The 24,176-nt window shown below is 48.8% G+C and overlaps 2 protein-coding genes across 2 annotated transcripts in view; one reads left to right on the forward strand and one right to left on the reverse strand.

Annotated features, from left to right (window-relative positions):
* Positions 1-6,174, reverse strand: part of NLRC3 (NLR family CARD domain containing 3) — a 77,855-nt gene extending 71,681 nt beyond the window's left edge. The window contains exon 1 of the mRNA XM_044978792.1: positions 6,000-6,174. The gene's annotated coding sequence lies outside the window, so the exon portion shown is untranslated. The remainder of the gene's footprint in view (positions 1-5,999) is intronic.
* A 13,271-nt stretch (positions 6,175-19,445) lies between these two features.
* Positions 19,446-23,134, forward strand: NMRAL1 (NmrA like redox sensor 1). Its single transcript, XM_044979906.1, is given in 3 exon segments — positions 19,446-19,752; positions 22,960-23,048; positions 23,050-23,134. Coding segments are annotated over 3 exon segments (360 nt in total). The 5' UTR covers positions 19,446-19,566.
* Positions 23,135-24,176: the final 1,042 nt, after the last annotated feature.

The following is a 24,176-nucleotide window of genomic DNA, read 5'->3' on the forward strand; positions in this document are numbered from 1 at the left end:
TGCACTTCAATGGCATCTTGCATCCAGAATTGTCAAATCACTGTACATACATTCGTTTATGACCCTGTGAGGTGGGCCAATGGGGAAACTGAGACCCAGAGAGCTGATGTGACTTGTTCAATGTCAGACAGAGTGGCAGAGTCAGGAATTGAATGCAAGTATCTCAACTCCTAGTTCCCTTCTTCTCTAGCTATGAGACCTCATTTAGCCTTGCTTCCTAAATCCAAATGGGAAAGCCAATCCAAGTTGCAGAAGCACATCACAGCATCCTAAATTATGTTAATGTATTTAACTTTCATGTAAAATATAACCAAGAAAAACTGATCTTTCCAAATCTTTGCACACTTATTTATTCCTAGTTTAACAATTGCCAGGAATTCTCTTCCTTGACATTACTGTGGGAGTAAATAAAGTCAGAGAAGCCCCATATGCTACCAGCGGATAGAAGAGATGCTTAGCCTGCTGGGTTTTCTGCGGTCAGATTTGTGCCAGGGATAGGTACTAATGATCCCATAGTAAAACCAGCTCACTGTCAGCGGCCAGAATCACTTGCAAAAGTCTATTCTAACAAGCCACCTGGGACTTTGGTTGTCACTATGCTACACCATGGTCCCTTGGCATTTCAAGGTAACAGCAGGGATACAACTCTGATCCGTTTGCTCCAAAATGCACACGCTTCTACCCCTGGTGCTAAAGAAGAATCTCCTCCATGGGCAATCCAGAGCCTCACACACCCAGCTGAGCTGCTCTAAGTCCATTCAGCAGAGCAAGGGAGTGGTACATATTGACAATAGCACCATGTTACTACTGTGCTACCAGCTACTGCCAGTCAGGCCCACCAACAAGGGTGGGGCAAAGGGGGCAATTGCCCAGTAGGTTGGGCCACAGGAAAGATTCAGGTGCCGCTCAGCTGATTAGCAGAGTGCGCACAGCTGGCAGCATGTGGGGACCGACTGGCTAAGCAGCAGTTCTGCAGAAAAGGACCTGGGGATTACAGTGGACGAGAAGCTGGATATGAGTCAGCAGTGTGCCCTTGTTGCCAAGAAGGTTAACGGCATATTGGGCTGTATAAGTAGGAGCATTGCCAGCAGATCGAGGGAAGTGATTATTCCCTTCTATTTGGCACTGGTGAGGCCGCATCTGGAGTATTGCGTCCAGTTTTGGTCCCCCCACTACAGAAGGGATGTGGACAAATTGGAGAGAGTCCAGAGGAAATGATTAGGGGTCTGGGGCACATGACTTATGAGGGGAGGCTGAGGGAACTGGGGTTATTTAGTCTGCAGAAGAGAAGAGTGAGGGGGGATTTGATAGCAGCCTTCAACTACCAGAAGCGGGGTTCCAATGAGGAAGGCGCTAGACTGTTCTCAGTGGTGGCAGATGACAGAACAAGAAGCAATGGTCTCAAGTGGCAGTGGGGGAGGTCTAGGTTGGATATTAGAAAACACTGTTTCACTAGGAGGGTGGTGAAGCACTGGAATGGGTTACCTAGGGAGGTGGTGGAATCTCCATCTTTAGAGGTTTTTAAGGCCCAGCTTGACAAAGCCCTGGCTGGGATGATTTAGTTGGTGTTGGTCCTGCTTTGAGCAGGGGATTGGACTAGATGACCTCCTGAGGTCTCTTCCAACCCTAATCTTCTATGATTCTATGCGTTCAGGTGCCCCTCACACCACGTTGCTCTGTTCTGCTGCAGCTGCTCCCGGGACCCTCCTGCTGTCTGTGCAGAGTGGGGGGAAGAGGGGTGATGATGTCAGGGTGTCCCCCTCCCCCTGTACCCCATCTGTGTGGAGCAGGGGAAAGAGGACACAGCCTGGCTCAGATGGACTCAGAGGTGCTGAGGTCTGAACCGTGAGTGTGTGACTGAGTGCCTTTCTTAGAGAGACAGTGCACTGTTTGTGAGATTTCTCCAGCAGCCAGCTCACCACACTGTCTCTCTCTCTCACACACACACACACACACACACACACTCTCCCCCCCCCCCCCAATGTACTCCATCTCTGCAGAGAGGTGGAGGAGAGACAACAGGACTCTGGAACAGAGCAGGAGAGCTTTCAGTGAGTGTCTTAAAGACAGCACAGGCATCTCTCAGAAACTTTCCCAGCAGCCAGCACACACCCTGTCTCTGTGTCACACACACACAGAGTCTCTTTCTCACTCACCTCCCAACACATACTTGTATTATTATTGTTGTTACTTCTTGGTACTTCCTGCAATGCACATATATTCTCATAATTTTATTCTTTCCAAGTGTGTTATTTTAGTGTCTTGACTGGTCTATGCATTTCATAATTTTTATCTCTCTTGCACTTAAATTTAATTCTTTGAGTAGTGAGTTCTAAAATGCCTAACCTGTCCTGGCTGGAGTAATTATCCCTATGGTAACTTTTTAAAAATATATATTATATCTAGGTTTTTTGTTTCTACTGGGGGTGCATATCCGCACATAACAACATTTATTGCTCACATGGATGGAAAAAATTAGAGGGAACATGCCAGCAGCGCAGCCGGCAGCACCGCCCAAATGTCAGGCAGACCACGTTGTATGGGGCCCATTGACTGATCTGCCCTGGGGCCTGGGGCAGGCCCGCTGCCAGTGTGTCCCTTGGAGCCCTTACAAGGCTCCTCCGTTTCTGGGACAATCCACACTTAAGACATCCTGCCGGGAGCAAGACCACACTGCAGTACGGGAGTGTCTCTTCCCCACACTGCAGGGCCAGTCCTGGAGCAGCCCAAGTGACAGTTTCCCAGAAAGCAGGGAGAGGAACGCTGATCATAGGCACTGAAACAGACCTGGGGGGAGCAGAATGGGCAACGTCCCCAAAGGGAAGGGACCCTGTGAGGGTGAAACACTGAGTGAGAAACACTTAATCAGCCCCTGCCACTCCAGCCCCAATCAAGGGAAATGGATTGGGGCTGGATGGATAGACCTGTCTCTGCCTGGTAACAGGCAGCACCTGCCAGCCACAATAGCCAGGAGAAAGGAGGAAGGGGGGGAAGAGAAAGGCCAGGCACAGAGGGAGGTGGGAGCTGGGAGCCTTCTGGTCTGTTGCTGGCCAGGCCTGCACTTGGCAAAGTTGGCTGTGAAACCTGTACATAGGTGGGAAGTGGCAGCGGGAAAACAACTGTAAATAAAGAACACTGGTGTTGCATGAAGCTGAGGCATTCCTGACTGATTGGAGAGGGCAACAGGGGCCCAGCCGTGTGCCTTGCTACAGACCCGATTCAGCAGGGAAAGGAACCAAGCTTGAAAGGAGAAGGCTGTTGGGATGGAGAAGAAGAGAGAGTCAGGAGCAGGGAAGGACCTTAGTGTTGTGGGTGAATCTTGGAGGGGAAAGACACAGAACCACTCCATATGGGGAGAAGCCAGCCCCTCAGAGGGGGAACAGTCCCCTTTCAGCAAACTTTACCACACATTTGTTTCCATTAATGAACAGAGGAGCCTATTGTTTCCTATGGCCCTTTTCATACACCCTCCATCTCGGAACTCTCTACAGAGCAGTGCGTAGAGCTGGCTGAGCAATGGAAATACAGATATACACATGTATGGGATGAGCTCTGCTGCTACTTGTAGGTTCATATTCTCCTCATTCATGAGGATTCGGATGCTAGCTGGTCACTGGGGAAAACGTTTGAAATTCCAAGTTTCACAAACTTTACAGGGATGATTATTCATTCAAAAACATGTGCTGCAAAGTGCATTGATTGCTACTCCCCTGTTTCAGCCATCCAGTCAGTGAGCAGAAACCTCATCATCTGATTTAGGTGACTGGTCATGAATAACAAATAGCAAATACTGGAAGAGAACAGTTCACGAACAACCCGTAGGCTGAAAATTGTTCATCCAAACAACAAATCTACTCAGCGAAACCAGGATCTAGTTTATGGATCATTCCAGACAGAAAAGAAAAAGGCTAAGCTCACAGAGAAAAGTACCAGCTGCTGCATTTACAGCATAGGTAATCTTCAGAGTTATATATTTACTGAGTTAGCTGCTGCTGCCCCAAGGACAAAGCTCTGCAAAAAGCATTTAATTTAGTGGCAAATCCACTTTCCGTCTTGTGTGGTCTGCATTTCTCTCCAGTGGGTTAGTTGGAGGCAAACCCTGCTGAATGTTCCGCCTGCAACTAGAGTCATCATTGTCCGTTAGCGATATCACAGTTGTCTGCCAGCCTGGAAATGATTTGGGGCTTATTAATACTGAACTGTCACAGCACCCAGCCAGGCCGCTCATGGTAAAGGCCTGTTGGCAGCTCCTTTCCAGGCATTTAAATTAGCAAGAACTTGTTTGAAGCCACAGCAGTTGAAGCTCAGCAGGCCAATTCAACTTCTCAGGAAGGAAACTTGTCAGGCAGCTTCTTAGGAGACATACACTTGTCCTTGTGCTGGGAGCTCAGTGGATTCCCACAAGGGAAGCAGGTTTAGAACTTGCTTAGTTCTTGCTCAGGACACTGGAATACCGAGGTGTTGCAACAAGTAGGGTTGGCGTTTCAGTGGTGGCACTAACGAACCAATGCCCTCTCACCCCCATGCTACAAGGAAGCAGTGGTCACTTGTGATCAGTAAAGATCCTGTGATGCTCCCGGTAAGAGTGGGATAGACCCTGATGTCCTAGATAAATTCCAGCACAAGTAACTTGATACCTCAATTCCCTGTGTAGTTTTATCTGGGTTCAGCATTGACGTCACACTCTCAAATGCTGTGCTGCATTGTTGGGACCCGTTAAATACTTGCCATGCTCCTCCCTAGTGTTCTCTGCATTTCTTGACCTGAGTCCTATGGGTTGTATGTAAAGTGTTTTGGGATCCTTCAGGATGAAAGGCCCCATCAAAGCACATGACAGGATGATTTCTGCTTTAAAGATTTCATTATCTCTGGGGCTGCAGCACAGGAAAGAATATTGGACTTTTTTTTTTAAAAAAAAGGAACTGCACCTGCGGCTTATAAAGTGTCACTATGTCAAACCACGGAAGGGTTCCAAACTCTGCTGCTCTCTTTTTGGTGGTGAGACTGCCTCATTCAGGGGCAGTCACCTTACTTGGCTTGAGTTTTGTACTGGTGGTACACGCTCTGCAGCATATACTGATGTAGAGCTTTGTTTCATTCCTTTTTATTAGGGTTTCACCTTACTGATAAGACGGACAGGATGAAATGTTTAAAGGTCTTTACCCATATGGGACCTGTATGGCTAAATCTTAGAACCTTAGTGGTGATTTTCAAAATGTAGGGGCAGGAAGCTCACATAAAGCCATTCAGACTTCAGGTTGCCTCTCCATCTTTAACTCACCCCATGGTCTCTATGCAGACATGATCATAGAATATTAGGGCTGGAAGGGACCTCAGAAGGTCATCTAGTCCAACCCCCTGCTCAAAGCAGGACCAATCCCCAGATTTTTACCCCAGTTCCCTAAACGGCCCCCTCAAGGATTGAACTCATAACCCTGGGTTTAGCAGGCCAGTGCTCAAACCACTGAGCTAGCCCTCCTCCTGATGCAGCATAAGAAGGGCTGAGTGACACTTGGGGCTGTTCAGAGCCTGTCCAGGCCCATCAGTGCTCTCTCAGACCTTTCCCACTCTGTTCTGTTACTGTCTGTATTACAGACACTGAAATCTACTAAGTTAAATGAAATTCAAAGGTCAGTAGGGCTGTAACATTCTGAGGCAGCTCCATCAATTCCAGGCCAGCCATAGCAACTAGCTCATGCCTGTACAGATCTCAGACCTGAGCCGTTCTTGCACACCAGATGGACTTCCTTATGCTATCTCACGTCATCTTGTCTCACCTTGACCATTATGTTCATCCCATGCCCAGGCAGATTACCCCAGGGCAATATAGTTATCCCATGCCAGGTTTTCCATGACAGTCCAGACTGACCACTGGGGCAACAATGCTTGCAGCCTGCGGCACTTTGCCTATCCCTAGCACAGAGCCAAAGCTTTCCCCTCTTTCTTTTAGCCCCATCCACAAGAAGAAAAATGATCCAAGGGATCCCTCCAAAACTTACCTCAGTTTGCTGCAGCCTCCCTCAAGTCCAACAGCCACCTCAATACCCAAGCTTGTCCATCAGCTCTAGGGTTCTTTTTAAGCCAAGCCCAGGGATTTTGAGACCATTTGCTCTATGCAGCTGGAACTCCTTTGCCGAGATGTCCAAGTTCACAAAAGAAAATGCAAGAGGTGCTCTTCCATTTTTGAGGGAGCTTCCTCCCCACCTGAGGGGCCTCAAGAGAGTTCTCAGAAGACTGTACGGAAATCAGGAATCTTCTTAGACCAAAGTGATGCAGATGCAAAGTTCACCCCCCATCGTGCACTATTACTAGTCTTCCTTCCTCACCTCGCCCTTGCAGTTCTAGCTGAGTAGCTTTCTTTCAGTTTTGCGCCTCACCTCTTCCTGTGCTGTGGGTCTTACTTGGTCTTCCTTCCTGTCAATTTCAAAAGCTGCCAGACTGCAGTATATGCAAATGCATGCCAGTGTCTACTGAGAAAACCTGTGGCCCAGAATCAGTTGATAGTCACGCGAGTCCTTTTCCAACTCAGAGACAGCCACCCCCTGGCTCCTTCTCCATGAGCAAAGTGGTAGTGATGCTCTGCTGCATGTGATGCTCTGCTGCATGTCCTCTCATCACAGCATATTCTCCCTCAGAGATGTCTACATTCAATCTGAACAGTTTTCAAACCAGACCAAATGTTCCTTCTCTGAGCAGCAGCACTTGGCAGCTCACGCTGGAATCTGAAAGTCAAGCTGTATTCTTTCTGCTGCATACATCACCACCACCAAGATCTCAGAACTTAGGTTAAAATGGAGTGGAAATCTCAGGACATCAAATGGAATCCAGTCCACTCTTCTGCAAGTATGTTGGCTCTGCGGTAGCTACAGAAGTAAACCCATATGGTATTTTTAATCAGAACATTAAACAATTATGTCTTGAAGACACAGAGACCAGAAAGAATCAGTAACAAAGTGTGATTTTCCCACAGTCACTTTCCTGGCTATGAGTGTTACTCCAGCATTATCCATTTGCCATTGAACCAGTTGCAGAGATGCTCATCAACAAATAGTGTCCTCATAAATCTACAATTCAGAGACTCTACCATCAGTGGTTCTGATCTCCCTGGTCACAGCACCGTGGTGGTCGCTCGAAGTTGGCTGGAGGAGTAGGTTGTGTGAGCAAGCTGCAATCTTTTTTCTCTGCTCTTTCAGATAAATGGGTTTGATAAGCCTCTTGTAGTCAGGTCCAGTTTCTTTTCTTTAGAAAGAAGTTTAACTTGCAGATCTCAGGATAACTGTGCAGGGCTGGCACTTTGGAAAAAATTTTTCCATGAAAATGGAGAATATTTGATCAAGAGTTATGGAGAAATAATAACCAAGGAGTTCCGCACCATTTTTTCTGAGCAACTTTAAACACTATCATTTCACAAATGCTCCATTTGAATGAATTCAGATGCAGAGATGTGGCCATAATGTAAAACAGTGTTCATATATTTCATTTAAACAGTGCAATGTTCTGTGAGATGGTTACCTGCAGTGAAAGGATGCAGTTTGCTACTACATTGGTTTTCTTTCCAATTGCTCAGTCTCAGTCCACTGTAACAAAATGAATGAAACAAACACGCTGCAAGTTTCTTTAGCAAGAGGGGCTCCGAAGGAAGCAGTGTAAACAAGTGAAGGAGGTGAAAGCAAATGAAAACAGGCACATCCTGTTCGACATCTGCTTCTTGGGATGAGTTTGAATTTAGCCATTGCCGTAATGAAGCTACTATATAACTCTGTTTCTGTTACAAAACCTGACAATATTAGTAGAGTTGTAACCTTGCTAACCCAACAGGCCCTGTATTCTAGGGGGATAAAGTTAAACAAAGAATAAGTTTGTCATTATTTTCTATACAGTGTATGTGGTTTTGTTTTAGACTGGCATCAAGGATCTTGCACCATTTTGGGTATAAATAATCCTGGATTTTAAGGCCTTTGGAACTCTTACTTGTGCTCTGCAGATCCAAGCTCCCAGCTAATCAAAATTACCAGCATCTTACCCTGTCCAGTCCACTGCAGACAGAGCCGTCATCATAAACAATGGGTGAATTTATTACCTTTCAGGAGACAGCCTTCAACAAGCAACGGCCCCTGCAAAGGTTGCACTCGAGCCCCGGTTATGTCAGTTTGGTGCAAAGCAGAATCATGCAAAGGACAGGGGCTTTGGTACCCAGAGATTCCTTATTTTCAGTTCTGATTGAAACTTGGACCAAGTTCACTTCCAGACGTTGGATTTTGTTACACACGTTTTTTGCCCACTTCTGTTGAAAAGATCTCACTTTATTTTAGGTAGCCATGCAGGAACCTCAGTAGGATCACAATTTAGATTTAGAAGAGAACCCAAATGTTGAGAGGTTGATCTGGTGCTCACCCACATCTGAGCCTGAAAAGTGGCCTGGAAATCTCCTGAGAACAAGCTTAGCATCTGGTACTCCCTGCTTTCAAATGGGCTAGAAACACTGGGAGTACAGTGTGAACAGGTGCCACCCCAGAGCACTCCCTCATGGCCTGCGGTGCCCAGCAGGCACCTGCCCTGCATTCCTTTTTAATTCTTTACAATTTACACTCAAGTAAATACCTTGCAACGCTGGCTACGAAAGTGCCATGTGAATGCCTGTTCTCACTTTCAGGTGACATTGTGAATAAGAAGCTGGTAGCAGTATCTCCCGTAAATGTAAACAAACTTGTTTGTCTTAGTGGTTGGCGGAACAAGAAGTAGGCCTGAGTGAACTTGTAGGCTCTAAAGCTTTACATTGGGGTTTTTTGAGTGCAGTTATGTAATCAAAAAAAAAATCTACATTTGTAAGTTGCACTTTCATGATAAAGAGACTGCAGTATGGTACTTGTATGAGGTGAATTGAAAAATGCTATTTCTTTTGTTTATTATTTTTATAGCACAAATATTTGTAATAAAAGATAATATAAAGTGAGCACTGTACACTTTGTATTCTGTGATGTAATTTAAATAAGCATATTTGAAAATGTATAAAAACATCCCGAAGTAGTTTAACAGTGTGATTAAAACTGCAATTAATTGTGATTATGATAATTTTTCTGAGTTAATCATGTGAGTTAACTGCAATTAATTAACAGCCCTAATTTCTGCTAGACTTCTAAGATGTGTCATATTCAGTAATATCCAGCAGCAGCAAGATTATGTTAACGTAGATCACAGAATATAAGGGTTGGAAGGGACCTTGGGGGTCATCCACTCTAACCCCCTGCTCAGAGCAGGACCAATCCCCAGACAGATTTTTGCCCCAGTTCCCTAACTGGCCCCCTCAAGGATTGAACTCACAACACTAGGTTTAGCAGGCCAATACTCAAACCACTGAGCTATCCCTCCCCACCCCAAGAGCCTATGTCAGCTGGGTTTTTCATTCTTTTAACCATGCCAGAAAACTCCTCATATTTCTTCCTTAGCTTCCTCCACTATATCAAATAAAGGAATGTAAAAACCCAGATTCCTTTCTCAAACTTTCCTCCTGAAACACGATCCTTCTCTTTCATGAAGGAATGGCTGCTACTGAGCAGTACAACTGTTACCGGTCAGTCCAAACACTTCTAAGCCCTTGTTCTTCATCTCTACTTTAGCTCTTTGCTTTTCCAACTCTGTAAACCCAGCCCTGGACACAGGGTTTTCTTGCTCTCCAATAGCTCTGAAATTAGACAGTGCCTTAAAGACCTGGAGGGCTGGACAGAGTACGCTAGCCCCCAAGGGAGCTCAGAGAGGAACTCAGCTCAGTCATTTTAGAAAGTGCTTAATTAATCTTTGTCTGAGTGTTACTATTACTTATTACTTGTAAAGTGCTAACAGCTAGATAGATGTTTAATAGGTATGAAGACAAGGTCCCTACCCCAGAGTCCTTACAATGTAATCTGTCTGGTTTGAGGGATACAGCTCTTCAGCTGTATTGTAAAATGCTGTTAGAGCTGGATAATTGTTTAATATGTATTATTTGTATTTCACATGCATGTGATCAGATGTATCACACACAGGGTCTATGTCTTTTCCCCTCCACATGGGCAGTAGATCAGTGCTTCTCAAAGTCGGGCCACTGCTTGTTCAAGGAAAGCCCCTGGCGGTCCGGGCCGGTTTGTTTACCTGCCGTGTCCGCAGGTTCGGCCGATCGTGGCTCCCACTGGCCATGGTTCGCCGCTCCAGGCTGATGGGGGCTGCGGGAAGCAGCGCGGGCCAAGGGATGTGCTGGCCGCCCTTCCCGCAGCCCCCGCTGGCCAGTGGGAGCCATGATCTGCCTAACCTGTGGATGCAGCAGGTAAACAAACCGGCCTGGACCACCAGGGGCTTTCCCTGAACAAGCGGCGGGCTGGCTTTGAGAACCACTGCAGTAGATGACTCCTGAAACGGATGCAGAGTCAAAGGGCAAGTCTACACTACAAAATCAAGTCAGCCTAAGTTACGTCAACGCACAGCCACCGCAGTCATTAAATTGCTTTTGCATGCCACACTGTGCTCAGCAGTGCGTGGCCTCATCAGAAGTGCTTGCACGGATTGAACTGTCAGCGTGGGGCACTGTGGGACTTACTGTCGATGTAAGTGACACAGCATCTACACTGACAGTGTGTTGACCTAACCACACCAACCTCAGCACTACGCCTCTCATGGAGGTGGAGTTAAGTCAGTGTAGTGGGCGAGTTACGTCAGTGGAAGATACATTTTAGCATAGACACTTACAGAGTTAGGCAGGTTGACGGAAGGCAGCCTACATCTAACTCTATAGTGTAGACCAGGCCAAAAAGAAGCAACAATCATCACCAAAAGGATGCACAGAAACTAAATGCAAAGTTATGCTGATGCTGTTCTCCATGCCAGCCCCTCCACTAGCACCACCCCCATGGGTTTCCCTTCCCCTCGCTCTCCAGATCAGCTCAATTTACTTCTCAGAGGCTCACTAGGGTGAGCTGCATTGCTGCTGCTTGCTCAGAGCAGCTTGCACAGCCTGGCCAATCAGATCGGGGGGCTCATTACACACAATGTGTCCATCTGCAGGAGACGTTTATCAAAAACTCAGTGACAAAAGCCGGTGTGGTTTGTGGGTTTTTTCTGAGCAGGTCCAAGGGACTCAGAAGGGACTTTTATTCCAAAACTAAAAGTATTTCTCCACTGGGCACTACCAAACCTGCTAATGATTTTTTGCCCTTTGCTGATGCCTTTCATCAGAAGATCTCAAAGAGCTTTGCAAACATGACCTAATGAAGCCTCACGCCACACCTGTGAAGTAAATAAGAATTATTGTGCCATTTTACTGATGATCAGTTGAGGCACAGAGAGATTAAATGATTTGCCTAAGTTTACACATCAAACAAAGCACTGGAGCTAAGAATAAAAAATTAGGGTTCTGACTATCAATCCCCTGCTCTGACCACTAAGGTGTGGTATATGCAATACACCTGACTAGGAGAATCTAGCTCTGTGATGTTGCTACATATCTGATTTCTAAGGGGTTAATCTCTGCTTTCTCAGCAAGCCTCATGGCCCCTAAAAGTTTCTTACGCTGCCCTGTTTCTATAATGCTAAGAATCAAAGGAAATGGCGTTCGCATCATTCATCAATATCCTTCCTAAACTGCAACTGACGATGTTACATGCAGAAAATAAACCCGGTTCTATGACACCATTCCTAACATACAGACCTAGACTCCACTCCCACTGGTGTTTAATGGGCACTTCACCCACTGTGCCCCTCTCTCCTAGGTCCACCTTCACCTAGCTGCAGCAGGAAGCCAGAATAATTCATTTATCTTAGTTAATATATTTGAATTATTGATTTGTATGTGTATCCTGTGGGGCAGGGTGGCCTCACTTGAACAGCCAAATGCAAGGTCACAGCCAGGAACAAAGAATGCAGCTCGCACTTAAGTGTATCCTGGAAAGTAGTTACTCGGAGAAGCGCTTAGAGGTCATGGTAAAGGATCAACTGAACATGAGCTCCCAGTGTGATGCTGTAGCTCCAGGGGCAGAAGCAAGCCTTGGATGTATAAGCAGGAGAATATGAAGTGGCAATAGGGAAGTAGTATTACCTTTGTATCTAGAACTTAGAAGGGATCACGGGGTCATCTAGTCTAACCCCTTGCCAAGATGCAGGACTTGTTGTGGCTCAAATATGGCCATCACTGGAATGCTGGGTCCAGTTTGGGTGCCCACCCATCAAAAAGAATGTTTAAAAATTGGAAAGGGTTCAGCAAAGAGCTCCCAGAACAATTTGAGGTCTACCTAGCCCTTCAGTAAAGACTAAAGAAGCTCAATCCATGTAGTTCTCCCAAGAGACGGTTCTGAGTTGACATGATCACAGTGTACAGGTACCTCAGTGGGGAAGAGGTTTCTAGCAGGCAGCTCGAAGGCACAGAAAAAGATCCAGTAGCAGGACGCTGAAACTAGACAAGCTAGAAATAAGGCTGTTTTGTTTAACAATGAGAGTAGTTAACCACTGGAGCGGCTCACCTAGGGATGTGGTCGGAGGCTGTGCTAGGCAGAAGCAAGCTACGTAGCTACCGAGGGCAGCAGATTTTGGGCCCTCCCTCAGTCCCTTCCGGGCAGTGGGGCATGATGCTGGTGGGGCTGCCCAAGGAGGGGCAGGGAGGTGTTTCTCCCCTCTCCCCAGGGGCCCAAAAGAGCAGTAATCAGCCTCCAGCTAGCTGCCACTGACATGCTCCTGCCCCCTCCCCAGCTGCTTCCCCCCCCAACCCCCCTGGCATGGGTAAGATGGTGGCCGTGGGGCTTGGGACTGTTCCTGGCAATGCCACCAGCACTGCCAGGCCTTTCACCACAAGCAGAGCAACCCATCGGACTCCATGTTGACACCCACCCCACAGCATCTGCTCCGTGCCCAGCTCCCGCAGGCCTTGCTGCCTGGGCAGCTCCCGGACAGGACCCAGCCACCACCCTCATCTTGCACTATGGCCACCCAGCACTATGAGCCCAACCGCAAGGAGCTCAGCTGGGAAGGGGTGGGAAACAGATTGTGGGGGAGGTGGAGGTTGGCAGGGGCAGGCAGAGGTTGCAGGCCTGGGGTACAGACATACACAGGTCCCATTGTGGTAGAGCTGAGGGGAAAGCTTGTGGGGTGCCCACCAGTACTAGGGGGTGGATGGGGAGTGGGTCCTTGGCTATGGGGCAGTGGACGAGGCTGGGGAAGCGGGTCCCTGCTGCCATCTCTTTAAACCGAGGCCGGATACCATGTTACAAGCTATGCCATGGCTCAAAGAGAAGTGATGGGCTTTGTACAGAAATGACTTTGGCCTGCACTATCAGGAGGACGGACTCGATGATCAGAACAGCTCCTTGTGGAGTTAAAATCAATAAACTTCTGTGTGCCTCGGTTTCCTTATCCCTAGTTCCAAACTACCTCTTAGAAGGGTTGTGAGGCTGAACTCAGTGTTAATTGATTGGAGAGCCTTGGATGGAAAGTGCTAGCTGGGCAGAAAGCATATTCATTATTATTATTTACCCCCGAAAATGGCTTCCTTGTCTTTTCTTTGTAGTGCCGACGACATACACAGACTGCCTCATGAGATCACAGGCCCCAAAAGAGACTGCACACAGGATGCAGGAAACCACATGTCTCTGGGGCAGGAGCGCTCAGTGTGTCACTTACTATAAAAGGAGAGGCAGAAAGAGACCTAAATCTCCCAGGGTATGTTTTTCAAGTGGTTCAAATGTACCAGCCCTCCCCTGTCATGCTGAAAGAACACAAGAGTGTTTCTAAAGGAGGCACCGGGGCCAGATTCACACGGTCACTGCTCTGAGCAACCCGCAATACCTCCCGTGCGTAAGGAGGGGGAGCAATCTTCCATGTGCAATCAAGAGATGGCCAGAGATTGAATTCTTGGGGCAGTGGAGAACCCGGTCTGTGCTCTGCTTGTATCCTCACTGTTGCTAGCACATTGCTTTTCAAAAGCTGGGGCACAGTCCCTGGCTTCCACAATACCACGATCACCACCATCTGCTGTGGTCATTATTGTAGTCCCAATACACCCTATAGACTAGAACATGTGGACATAAGAATCTATGTCCATTATGCTGAACATACAAGAGACCCTGAGCTCTAGAAAGGACAGTTTGCTCTGGGAGCTACAGAACTAACTCTGTTAGCTCCGTCAGCAAAGGGAACTGACACACACTTCATCAGTCCAGAACCTGAAGGGTTAAGTGTCTCTAAGCCTATTGCATATGGCTTAGCTAGACTACCAGGAGGTGAAGAGGATAATTTTAGGGCATTGGAAAGATCACGCTTCCCCACCAGCTGGCTTGTTTTGCGCAGACTGCCTCTTTGGAGAGAGTGAGTTATAGGATACACAACAAAGGGGAGATACATTGTTTCCATATGTTTTCCAATTAATGATGGTTCGGGGATTAATGTATAAAAGCATGTGACAACTCCAGTTCTTGGATAAATTGCTTGGTAGACAAGGCTTCAGTCCAAATTTTGTACTGCACCTCTCAAGAGAGGGTGCAGACGGCACAGCCTAGGAGATGGGAAATGGAGGGGGTGGCTTTCACACTGCCCTAATACTGGGCTGCTCAAAGGGGGGGAGCAGCATAAATTGAAGCAATCTCAGGATCTGCTCAGATTTAGACCAGCCTCACATGGCTGCCTGTTGCCTGCTCTGCAACACAGAACAAACCTCTGTGCTCATCCCTCAACACATCCTCTCCTGCTTCCCCACCCCGGCCCATCCCATCCCATCCCATCCCAGTTGGGAGCAGGAAGGGGGGCCCTAGCAATGACACTCTAAGTATTCCCCAGGGGGCTGCTTCAGCCTTTCCTACTGCTGCAGGGTCAGAACGCACCCCGTCATCTTGAAATAGGTGTCCCTCCTTCTGCTGTGCGTTCTGGGCTGCTTTGGTTCAGTTTCGCACACGATGCCAGTTAGGGCTAGTCAGGGCTCTGGTTAATCTCCATCACTCCTTGGAAACATTTTTTCCCACCCATAAAATCACAGGTTTGTTAGGGAAATCCAAGGCGTTTAGTTGTGGAATTCTTCAGTGGCCCCACTTACGCTTTTAGATCCCCTAGGCCAGGGGTCGGCAACCTGCGGCACACAGCCGCCTGCCGCGGTCCCGGCCCCCAGCCCCACTCAGCGCCCCCGCCCACCGCTCTCCCCTGCGGGGGCAGGAGGCAGAAGCCTGGTCCTGCCCCGCCCCCTCTCCTTCCCTGCGCCAATCAGCTGATGGCCCTAGCGAGGGGGCGGGGGAAGAGCGGCAGCGTGCCGGCTGTTCCCTGGAGGAGGCAGAGAGGTAGGGACGGGGCCTTGGGGAAGGGGGTGGAACAGGGCATATCCCTTCCAGCCCCCTGCCATGAGCCGCTCAGGGCAGGGGGCTGGGAGCACCCCAGCCCTCTGCCCCCCCCACCCTCAGTCTTCTGCCCTGCAGCCCCCATAGCCCCCCAGCCCTCTGCCCTAACCCTTGAACCCCCCCGCCACACACACACACACACAGCCCTCTGCCCTGAACCCTTCCCACCCCAACACACACCCAGCCCTCTGTCCTGACCCTTGAACCCCCCCACCCAGGTCTGGGGTCCCGGCCACAGGCCCTGCTCAGCCCGCTGCCGGCCTAGGTGAACAGAACCTCAGGCTGGCAGGGAGCTGAGCAGGCTGGCGGCGTAAGATCAGCATTTTAATTTAATTTTAAATGACACTTCTTAAACATTTTGAAAACCTTATTTACTTTACATACAATAGTTTAGTTCTATATTATAGAATTATAGAAAGAGACCTTCTAAAAATGTTAAAATGTATTAACAACACGTGAAACCTTAAATTAGAGTGAATAAATGAAGACTCGGCACAGCACTTCTGAAAGGTTGCCAACCCCTGCCCTAGGCCATGGCTGGCCTGGTTGATTCCATTGCAGCCTGCCACCCTACCTCTGCCTCGTGTGATGACAGCCGGCAGGTGGAGAACAGCATCTGCCCACAGCAGCACAGGAAAGGGGAGGGATTGCAATGTGTTTGTTAATACTGGAATTTTATACCCTGGGATACATAGGTGTAGCCTCTGCCACACCCCTTAGCACAGGGGCAGTGCCCCTTCTGGGCCCCTTGGGCTCCATAGCAGAGCCATCCACTGGTGACTTCCCCAGCAGCAGGGGAGGGGATGCAACACTAGTCACCTTGGTGACCCTTCCCCTTCAACCCATGAGAAGGCAGGGGACAGCCAGGCAGATGGAACCAGTGTCTGATCGGTGCAGAGCCCGGGAAAGGAGGAGGGTGACTGTAAATGGCCCAGCATTCCCTGGGCTCTCCCTGCAGCTGGCCAGCACTGCACTGGCCTGTCTGTAACCCAGCCTGCAGGAAAGCCTCAGCAGGGGACAACCCACTCTTCCTGCCAGCACCAGGCGAAAACAGCCCACCCCCGCCCCCACCATCACCTGCAGCAACCCACCACAGATCCAGGGGTTTGGATCCAGAGACCGGGCCTCTTTGCAACTGTCAGCACTGTTCCAAAATGGGACAGGTGGTTAGTCCCTTTCCCATGCTCCCCTGGGAAAGCTGCTGGCCTGCACCAGGCTCCTGACGGCTCAGCAAGAAACAGACCCTGCGTGGGGACCCTGTGTTATAGTTACACAGGTGGCTTGGGTTAGGTCAGGCACTATTAAGGCACCTTGCATCTCCGACAGGCCTTTCCTCTACCTGCATCATCAAACCCTGCCAATTCCCAGTACGATAACATGTGTTTCTAACAGTGTCTCCTCACCAGCCTGCAACACGTCCCTCCCCATGTACAGCAACCGGGTACCTGAGATGTGGGGGCCAGAGCACCAGAACCTCCGTAGCAGTGTGTGGGGGGGGAATTGGCACTGGAACCAGGGGGCCAGGAACTACACCCCCCACTTTTTAACATGGGCAGAATTTGGGGGGTGGGGGCAAGCCTCAAGCAGACGCAGCTCACCTCCCCTGTTGCAACGTGCAGCCCCTGCCTGTGCCTGCCAGAGGCTTGCTGTTTGGGGTAGGGGGGCAATGCTGCCATCTGCCCCCAAACTACACCCATGTTAAAAAGTGGGGGCCCTGGCCTCCCAGCCCCATGATCATTGTTTGGGGGTAGAGGGGAAGATACACCCTAGGTCAGGTGACCATACACTCCCCCAGTGTTCCTGAACAAGTGTCTGCTGGCATAGCTTTTAGTCATTAAGACTTATTATTAACATCGCTCATCCTTTTATTCATTTAGTACTTTTACTGCCTATTTGTCTGCAACCACACCCTCACCTACAGTTATAGCCAGTTCCCCATCCAGCCAGCACACTTCCCACTCTCACTCCAGGAACTTCAGCATCCTCTCCATGACTCAGCCCTCCAGCCAGGTCACTGGGTGGTGCCCCCTGGAAGGGGGCATGTATCAAAGTCCCTGCTCGCCCACAATCTCAGCCAGCCAGCCAGTCCTCCCCTTCACTACCCCACAGCCATCCCCTCAGCAGCTAGCAGGGGAACCCAGACCCACCTGCCCTCTACTCTGGGTTCTAGCTCAGGGACCCTCGAAACAGCAACCAAGCTGTGGTTCCCTCCTTGCCATCTTTCCCTGAGCTGCTTCTTTAGTGCTAGTGCTGGGCCTGGGCCCACCAGCCTCTTAGCTCCCTCCTGCCAGGGACTTACTGCAGCCTGCAGTCCTGCTGCTTCCAATTTCCTGCCTTTCTACAAGCCCCACCTGTTCCACACAGTTGAGTTTCCCCTAATCAGGATTTTCCACCCAGGCTTAATCCTCCCAGATTACAGCCTAATTGGCTGATTGGGCCCACCTGACCCAATTCAGCTCCTGCAGGGCCAGCGTGGGGAGCGCACCCCATCACAGCATCATATAGGCACTAGGACTCATGGAAAAAAACAGTGTTATCCCTCATTATTACAGTTTACAGCAGCAAGGTGTCAGGCTAGGAAACAAGTGCTATTACCTTTTTTAAAAAAAAAATCTTTGATGCTTGCAGTTTTCTGAATCTCTGGAGGGCCTTTCTTCATTTTCCTGAGCAGCATCATGCAGTCTCTTTAATCTTTTTTCTTCCACGCAGGTAAAAAAGCTTTGAGACAATTTCCAGACTTAAGGATGTAGGCTGAGATAAGGGCTGAGCAGAAGCAAAGGAACTTTCTACAGTCACATTAAAAATGGCTCAAAGGCAAATTAAGGCACTTGATATTTTAATATGGTCTTAGACTAACTGCTCATGAAGGCAACCCTATTAATGCAGCGATGGCATGAGAGGAAATCTGGCCAATTGAGCTTCACGTGAGCTCACAGGTGCATTAGGATGTAATGAGTTTGTCAGGTTTTAGGTGAGAGGTGTTTGTAGTGGACGAGGCCCTTTGCCAAGGGTCACAGCAGTGCCTGTGTTGGTGGGGAGCAGAATGGAGCCATGCCTGGGGAGTGGCAGATACAGCAGTGTGGGTGGAGCCCTGGTCTCACCGCTGTCCAGAAGCTGAGATGGGGACAGGAGGAGTCACAGGGGGGGCCTGGACCTTCCCCCACTGGCCACCCACCACCTTTTCAGGACAGGTTTATGAGCTGGGATGGGGGTGGGGAGAAGTGGGGACAGGAGAGCACTGGCGATACCTCCAGCACTGGGCTTTGGCCCCAAGCACCTACTTATGCCCCAGAGACCCCCAAACTCCAGAGAAAACCCTCTGAAACTTGCTGCAGCCCCAGATCCCTGAGAAGTCTGCAGCCCCCTGTACTCTGAAACACCCTCCTCGACAGACCCCCAGCCCCACTGAATCTCACTGAACTTCAAACTCACGGATATATGTTATATTATTAATGTGGGTGAGCCCTTTTGCCTTACTTAAAAGCAATAACAGCACATCGGTATAAATAGTTTCATGAGCTAAAATCTGAATGCCATGGTGATGCCATACACGTGTACAGAAGTAGCAAGGGGTTTGTACAGTGGATGACTGTTTATTTCTGTTGGGTTTATGGGAGACCCCCCCAACTTTTTTCAGACACTTTAAACCTTGCTAAAAGGCTCTCCTCTGATCTCTCAGGGATAGGGAAGGGAAGTGAGCCACTAGGCTGAGCTAGGTTTTGCTCATAGGGGAGTGATGGTCTCTCCCCTTCCCTTGGAAGGAAGGTGGGAAGCCCCCTGCCAACTCTGTGGCAGACTGGAGCAGAGACGGGCATAGGGGATTAATCTGGGGGATGCCAGGAGGCATTGGTTCCCTTCCACCCCCTCAAGCTTTGTACGCTAGTCAGACAAATCTCCTACAGCCTCTGCAGGGAACTATGCACATGTAAAGAAACCTGCTGTTGTGTGCCAGGGTCTGAGCACCACGCACTGCACTGGCTGACATCAGGGACGCATTAACCCTTGTTGTAAACATAGTTCAAGTCAGTCCGTATGGGGCTTGCTGCCTTTCCTCTCATTCCCTTGGGTCTTTCTCTCCACTGGCCCTGGCTTTGTGTAAAGAGACACACCCATTTCCAGGGCTCTCAGCGCTCCAGCGGTGGCCCTGCAGACCACTAGGCTAACGCAAACAGGATGGTGCGGGCAGGAGTCTCTGAACGGATCCGGTTTGCTTCACAATCTCCATCCCATGCAGCTTTACCAATGGGAGAGGCTCCCCTGGACTGGATGGCTGCTGTTCACCTGGGGTCTGCAGTGGATCACTGCAGAGGAATACGCAGGCAAAGACATTGGGCTCAGCACCTGCAAGCTCACTGTAGGAGAGTACGCAGCCACATTGTCCAAGCACATCGGGAAGACCAGGAAAGCTGCCAAGGTGGGAAACTCCCTTCGTTACTTTGGTCTCCTTTCTGTGAAGGAAACTGAGGTTTGGGATGCTTGAGATCACTTTAAAGGGCCACGAGCTCAGGGCTTCCTGAGAATCTGGCTCCTCTAAGGGTTGTTGGTTTGGTCACCCAAAGTGACCAATCACTCTTGCAGATCTTGGCTCCCTGGTTTCCTTGCTGTCAGGACTGCAGGAGGGTGTCTGTCTGTCCGTCCGTCCATGTGTCATGTGGCCAGAGACAGCAGATCATACCTCCCAAGTTTCTTGTCAGAAAGTGGTCTGAGCACCGCAGTGAAGATGGCTTACCTGTCTTGCAGGGCTGTGAAGGGTTATTCGCTGAATGTTGGTGAAGTGGGAGGCACGTCTGGTGCAGTACAAAACATAGGTCTGCCACGGAGAGTTTGCTGCTTAGAAGTTAGCTGTGAAAAGAACAAATGCCCCAAAAGAGCTGGGGAGGGGGGATACTTTAAACATTTCACATCTAGATGGAGCAATTACTCAGTATACATGGTACAGGTACCCAACGCCCTTCTTTACAGACAGGAGAAAGCGAGGCATGGAGTTACAGCTAACATTTTCAAACATGGCCTCTGATTTCGGATGCCTCAGGTGGTCAGAGGAGCTGGGGCTGCTCATGTCTAAAGATCAGGCCCCAGAATTCTGAACCTGCCCCTCTTGGAACAACATCTGCATGTGGCTTATGCAAGTTGCACAGGCAGCCCCTTAGAGCCCGGACTAGAATCCAGGAATCCTAATGCCCAGTTATGTGCCTCACCCACTGGAGGGAGCTCCCTCTCTCTTTCCTAGAGTACTGCATATATCACACTTGTATTTCACCCTGCCTGTCATCTTGTCCTGGGTGCCTCTGCCTGGCAAACTGCAACTAACACTTGTTTGGCTGTGGTGCCACCTACTGGTGAATGGGCAAAAAGCAGTGTCCTGGTTAGGGATTTATTCCCTTAGAACGGGTGTTACATGCAACTCGAGGTATGTTTACCCTACAAAGTTAGGTTGATTTTACGTAAGTCGACATGGAGCCTCCGATTTAAGCAAGTCGATCTTGCATGTCACCACCATTGTGTCAGCAGAGCACATCTTAGCTACCCACAGTGCAGCACTCCATACGTCGATGCAAGCGATCTCACAGTGCATGGAGCCGAATGGAATGTTGTGTTGGGCTTGCAATACCTCATGGCACCAAAACATTTGCATGAGTGGTTATGGGAACATGGCGTTAGCCTCCCATGATGCAATTACCTCCCTTCCTCCCTCCCTCCCAGAAATCAACGCAAAGAAACGAAGCCTTTTTTGTGCCCTTTTTCCTAAGCCTGGGTTACCTGCGCAGATGCCATAGTACGATAAGTATGAATCCTGCTCAGATGTACAATGTTGCTGTGAGCATTACAAACACCTTGCACCTTATCTTGCAGTATTTACTCAGTTGAAGCAGAAGCCGCCGCATGGAACAATATGATGCCACGCAAGTAGCCCTGCTGGAAGCCATGGACTGGAGCAATTCGCAGATGCTGGCGACAGTTGCGCATCATCTTGACATGGTGGAGCACCGCTTCTGGGCCTGGGAAACAAGCACTGACTGGTGGGACCACATTGTTTATGCAGCTATGGGATGACAAGCAGAGGCTGCAAAACTTTTGAATGGAACTTTCATGGAACTGTGTGAAGAGCTTTCCCCAGCCATGAAGCGCAGCAGTACTAAAATGAAAGCTGCTTTGACAGTTGAGAAGCAAGTGGCGATAGCAATCTGGAAGCTTGCAACACCAGACTGCCAGTGGGGGATCAATTTGGAGAGGGTAAATCTACCATGGGGTCTGCTGTGATCCAAGTTGCCAAGGCAACCAATAGACTTCTGCTAAAAAGGGTAGTGACTCTGGGCAATGTGCAGGACTTAGTGGATGGTTTTGCTTTTGCTGCAATGGGGTTCCCTAACTGCAGCGGGGCTATAGACGGAACACATATCTTGGCACCAGACCACTTTGCCAAAGAGTACATAAACTGAAAGGGATAATTCTCAATGGTGTTGCAAGGGCTGGTGAATAACAGGGGTCATTTCCCCAACATCAGTGTGGGATGGTCGGGAAAGTTGCATGATGTGCACATCTTTAGGAACTCCAGTCTGTTCAGAAAGCTGCAAGCAGGGACTTTCTTTCCAGACTGCAAAATAACCATTGGTTATGTTGAAATGCCAATTGTGATCCTGGGAGACCCAGCCAACCCCTTGCTCTCATGACTCATGAAGCTATACACAGGCAGCCTGGACAGCAGTAAGGACCGGTTCAACCATAGGCTGATCAAGTGCAGAATTGTGGTGGAATGTGCCTTTGGACATTTAAAAGGCCGCTGGTGGTGTTTGCTTACTAGGTTAGACCTCAGTGAAAGCAATATCTCCATTGTTGTTGCTGCCTGCTGTGTGCTCCATAATATCTGTGAAACAAAGGGAGAAAAGTTTACTGCGGGGTTGGGGCAGATTGCAATTTTGAGCAGCCAGACATCAGGGCAATAAGAAGAGCACATCGAGGGGTTCTGTGTCTCCGTGAGGCTTTGGAAACTAGTTTCAGCAATGACCCACAGTAATGTTACACTTATGTGTGTTGTTCTTTACCAAGTTGTCCCCTTCATTAGGCCGCAAAGAAAAGTAAGATACCCTGGGGCAAAAGGGCTGATAACACTGCGGGTGGGGGAAGAAACAAGGAAAGCTTGCTTACAATTGCACTGCAATAATAATTAAAGGTGTGGGAATGGGTGCCTTCTGGTCCTTGTACCCTCCCTTGGAGTTGAGTGCAAGGGATACCGGACTGCCTGCCGTCTCCCCCCCCTCCCCCATCCTAGGACATTTTCGGGAGGAGGATGTAGAACTGGGCAATGATGGCAGCAGGTTCAGCAGGTGCCTTTCTTGAACCTCAACCAGACGCCTCAACATGTCTGTTTGCTCCCTCATAATCCGCACCATCTCATCCTGCGTATCACTCTTGTGTTCCCTGCATGCTCTCCTGACCTCACTATCCTTGTGCAGGCTGTCGGACAGTGCAATCCGCCATGCACTGAGCTCCATCTTGTCACTCTCGCAGCCACGCATTAACTCATTGAACATATCCTCCCACGTCTTCTTTGTAAAATGTAAAATGACTCAGCAGCCCTTGTTCTGGCCAGTGAAGGCTTCTTCCCCTGTTCTTTTTGCAGGCATCAGCTCAGTACAAGAACCTCAGCTCCCCTGGCATCCAGGAATTGTCAAACATGGCCAGGTTCTACATCATGCATCCAGAGCATGACGAAGTGGACCCTGAAACTCAACCCCAAGGCCAGAACCTTTGATCAGCAACTAGCAGACAATAATGCTGCTTTTAAAGATCTCTAACCTTGTTCCCTTCTCCCTCATTCAGGTTTAAATAGAAGAAAGTAGTGAATAGCCAGAATAGGATGATCAGTGTTCAACTGTTCTGTATGTTCTGAACAGCTTTGAAAACAAAAAGGATTTTTGCAAACTGCCAAGAAACACTGAATCGACACAAGGATGGGCAAAGGCGGAGTTAGGGTTCGGTGTTTGACTGGCCCAAAAATCATAGGTCAATTGATTGGTCAAATAATGTCAAAAATGGCCACTACTTTAAAGCCGTAATTTTTTAGAACAGTAACAAAAAAAATAAGACTTTATGGTCACCCCAAGGCCTAATTACAAAAAACAAGTTACTGAACTGAAGTATTTTAACACAAAAAGTGCAACACAATTAAATGAAGTTCTAAAAAAAATGAAATAACGGCACCACACTGGAGTCACCGAGATAGGCTGCCACCTACATCAGCACATTCTTGCAGGAATATTTGATCATGACCAAATAGAAGGGAGCCAACTGACATTTGACCCATCAATGGACCAGCTCACCCAGCCTAGGCCAAGTATCCCAATCTAAGTGTTCCACAAAAGCAACAGCTGTTGCCATGATTGGATGCTCCTTGGAACACACACCTGCACCATCCTCTCCCTGCCCTTTTAATATAACTACAAGGTTGGTGGAGAATTTAAACTGGTTGTGCTTAGGACATTAGAAAAGTCTTATTATCCAGTGCTCTAAGGCTTTGTCTACACTGCCAATTGAATGACAAAACTTTTGTCGTTTACAGGTGCTTTAAAAAGCCCCCCTTGAAAGACAAAAGTTGTGCCATGTCAAGTGGCAGTGTAAACGGCTCGTTGTCGGCAGGAGTGCTCTCCTGTCAACAACGCGAACCCCACTCATAGGGGGTGGAAGTATTTTGTTGGCAAAAGTGCCAACAAACAGCGTTTACACTGCCCGACTTCTAGCAACACGGCTGTGTCACCACAGCTGTACTGCTAAAAGCTTTGTAGTGTAGGCAAAGCCTAACTCCTGCTGCAGAGAGATATGGAATAATATAACTGGGCC

Source organism: Mauremys mutica, chromosome 11, assembly GCF_020497125.1.
Source record: "Mauremys mutica isolate MM-2020 ecotype Southern chromosome 11, ASM2049712v1, whole genome shotgun sequence".
Lineage (NCBI taxonomy): Eukaryota > Metazoa > Chordata > Testudines > Geoemydidae > Mauremys > Mauremys mutica.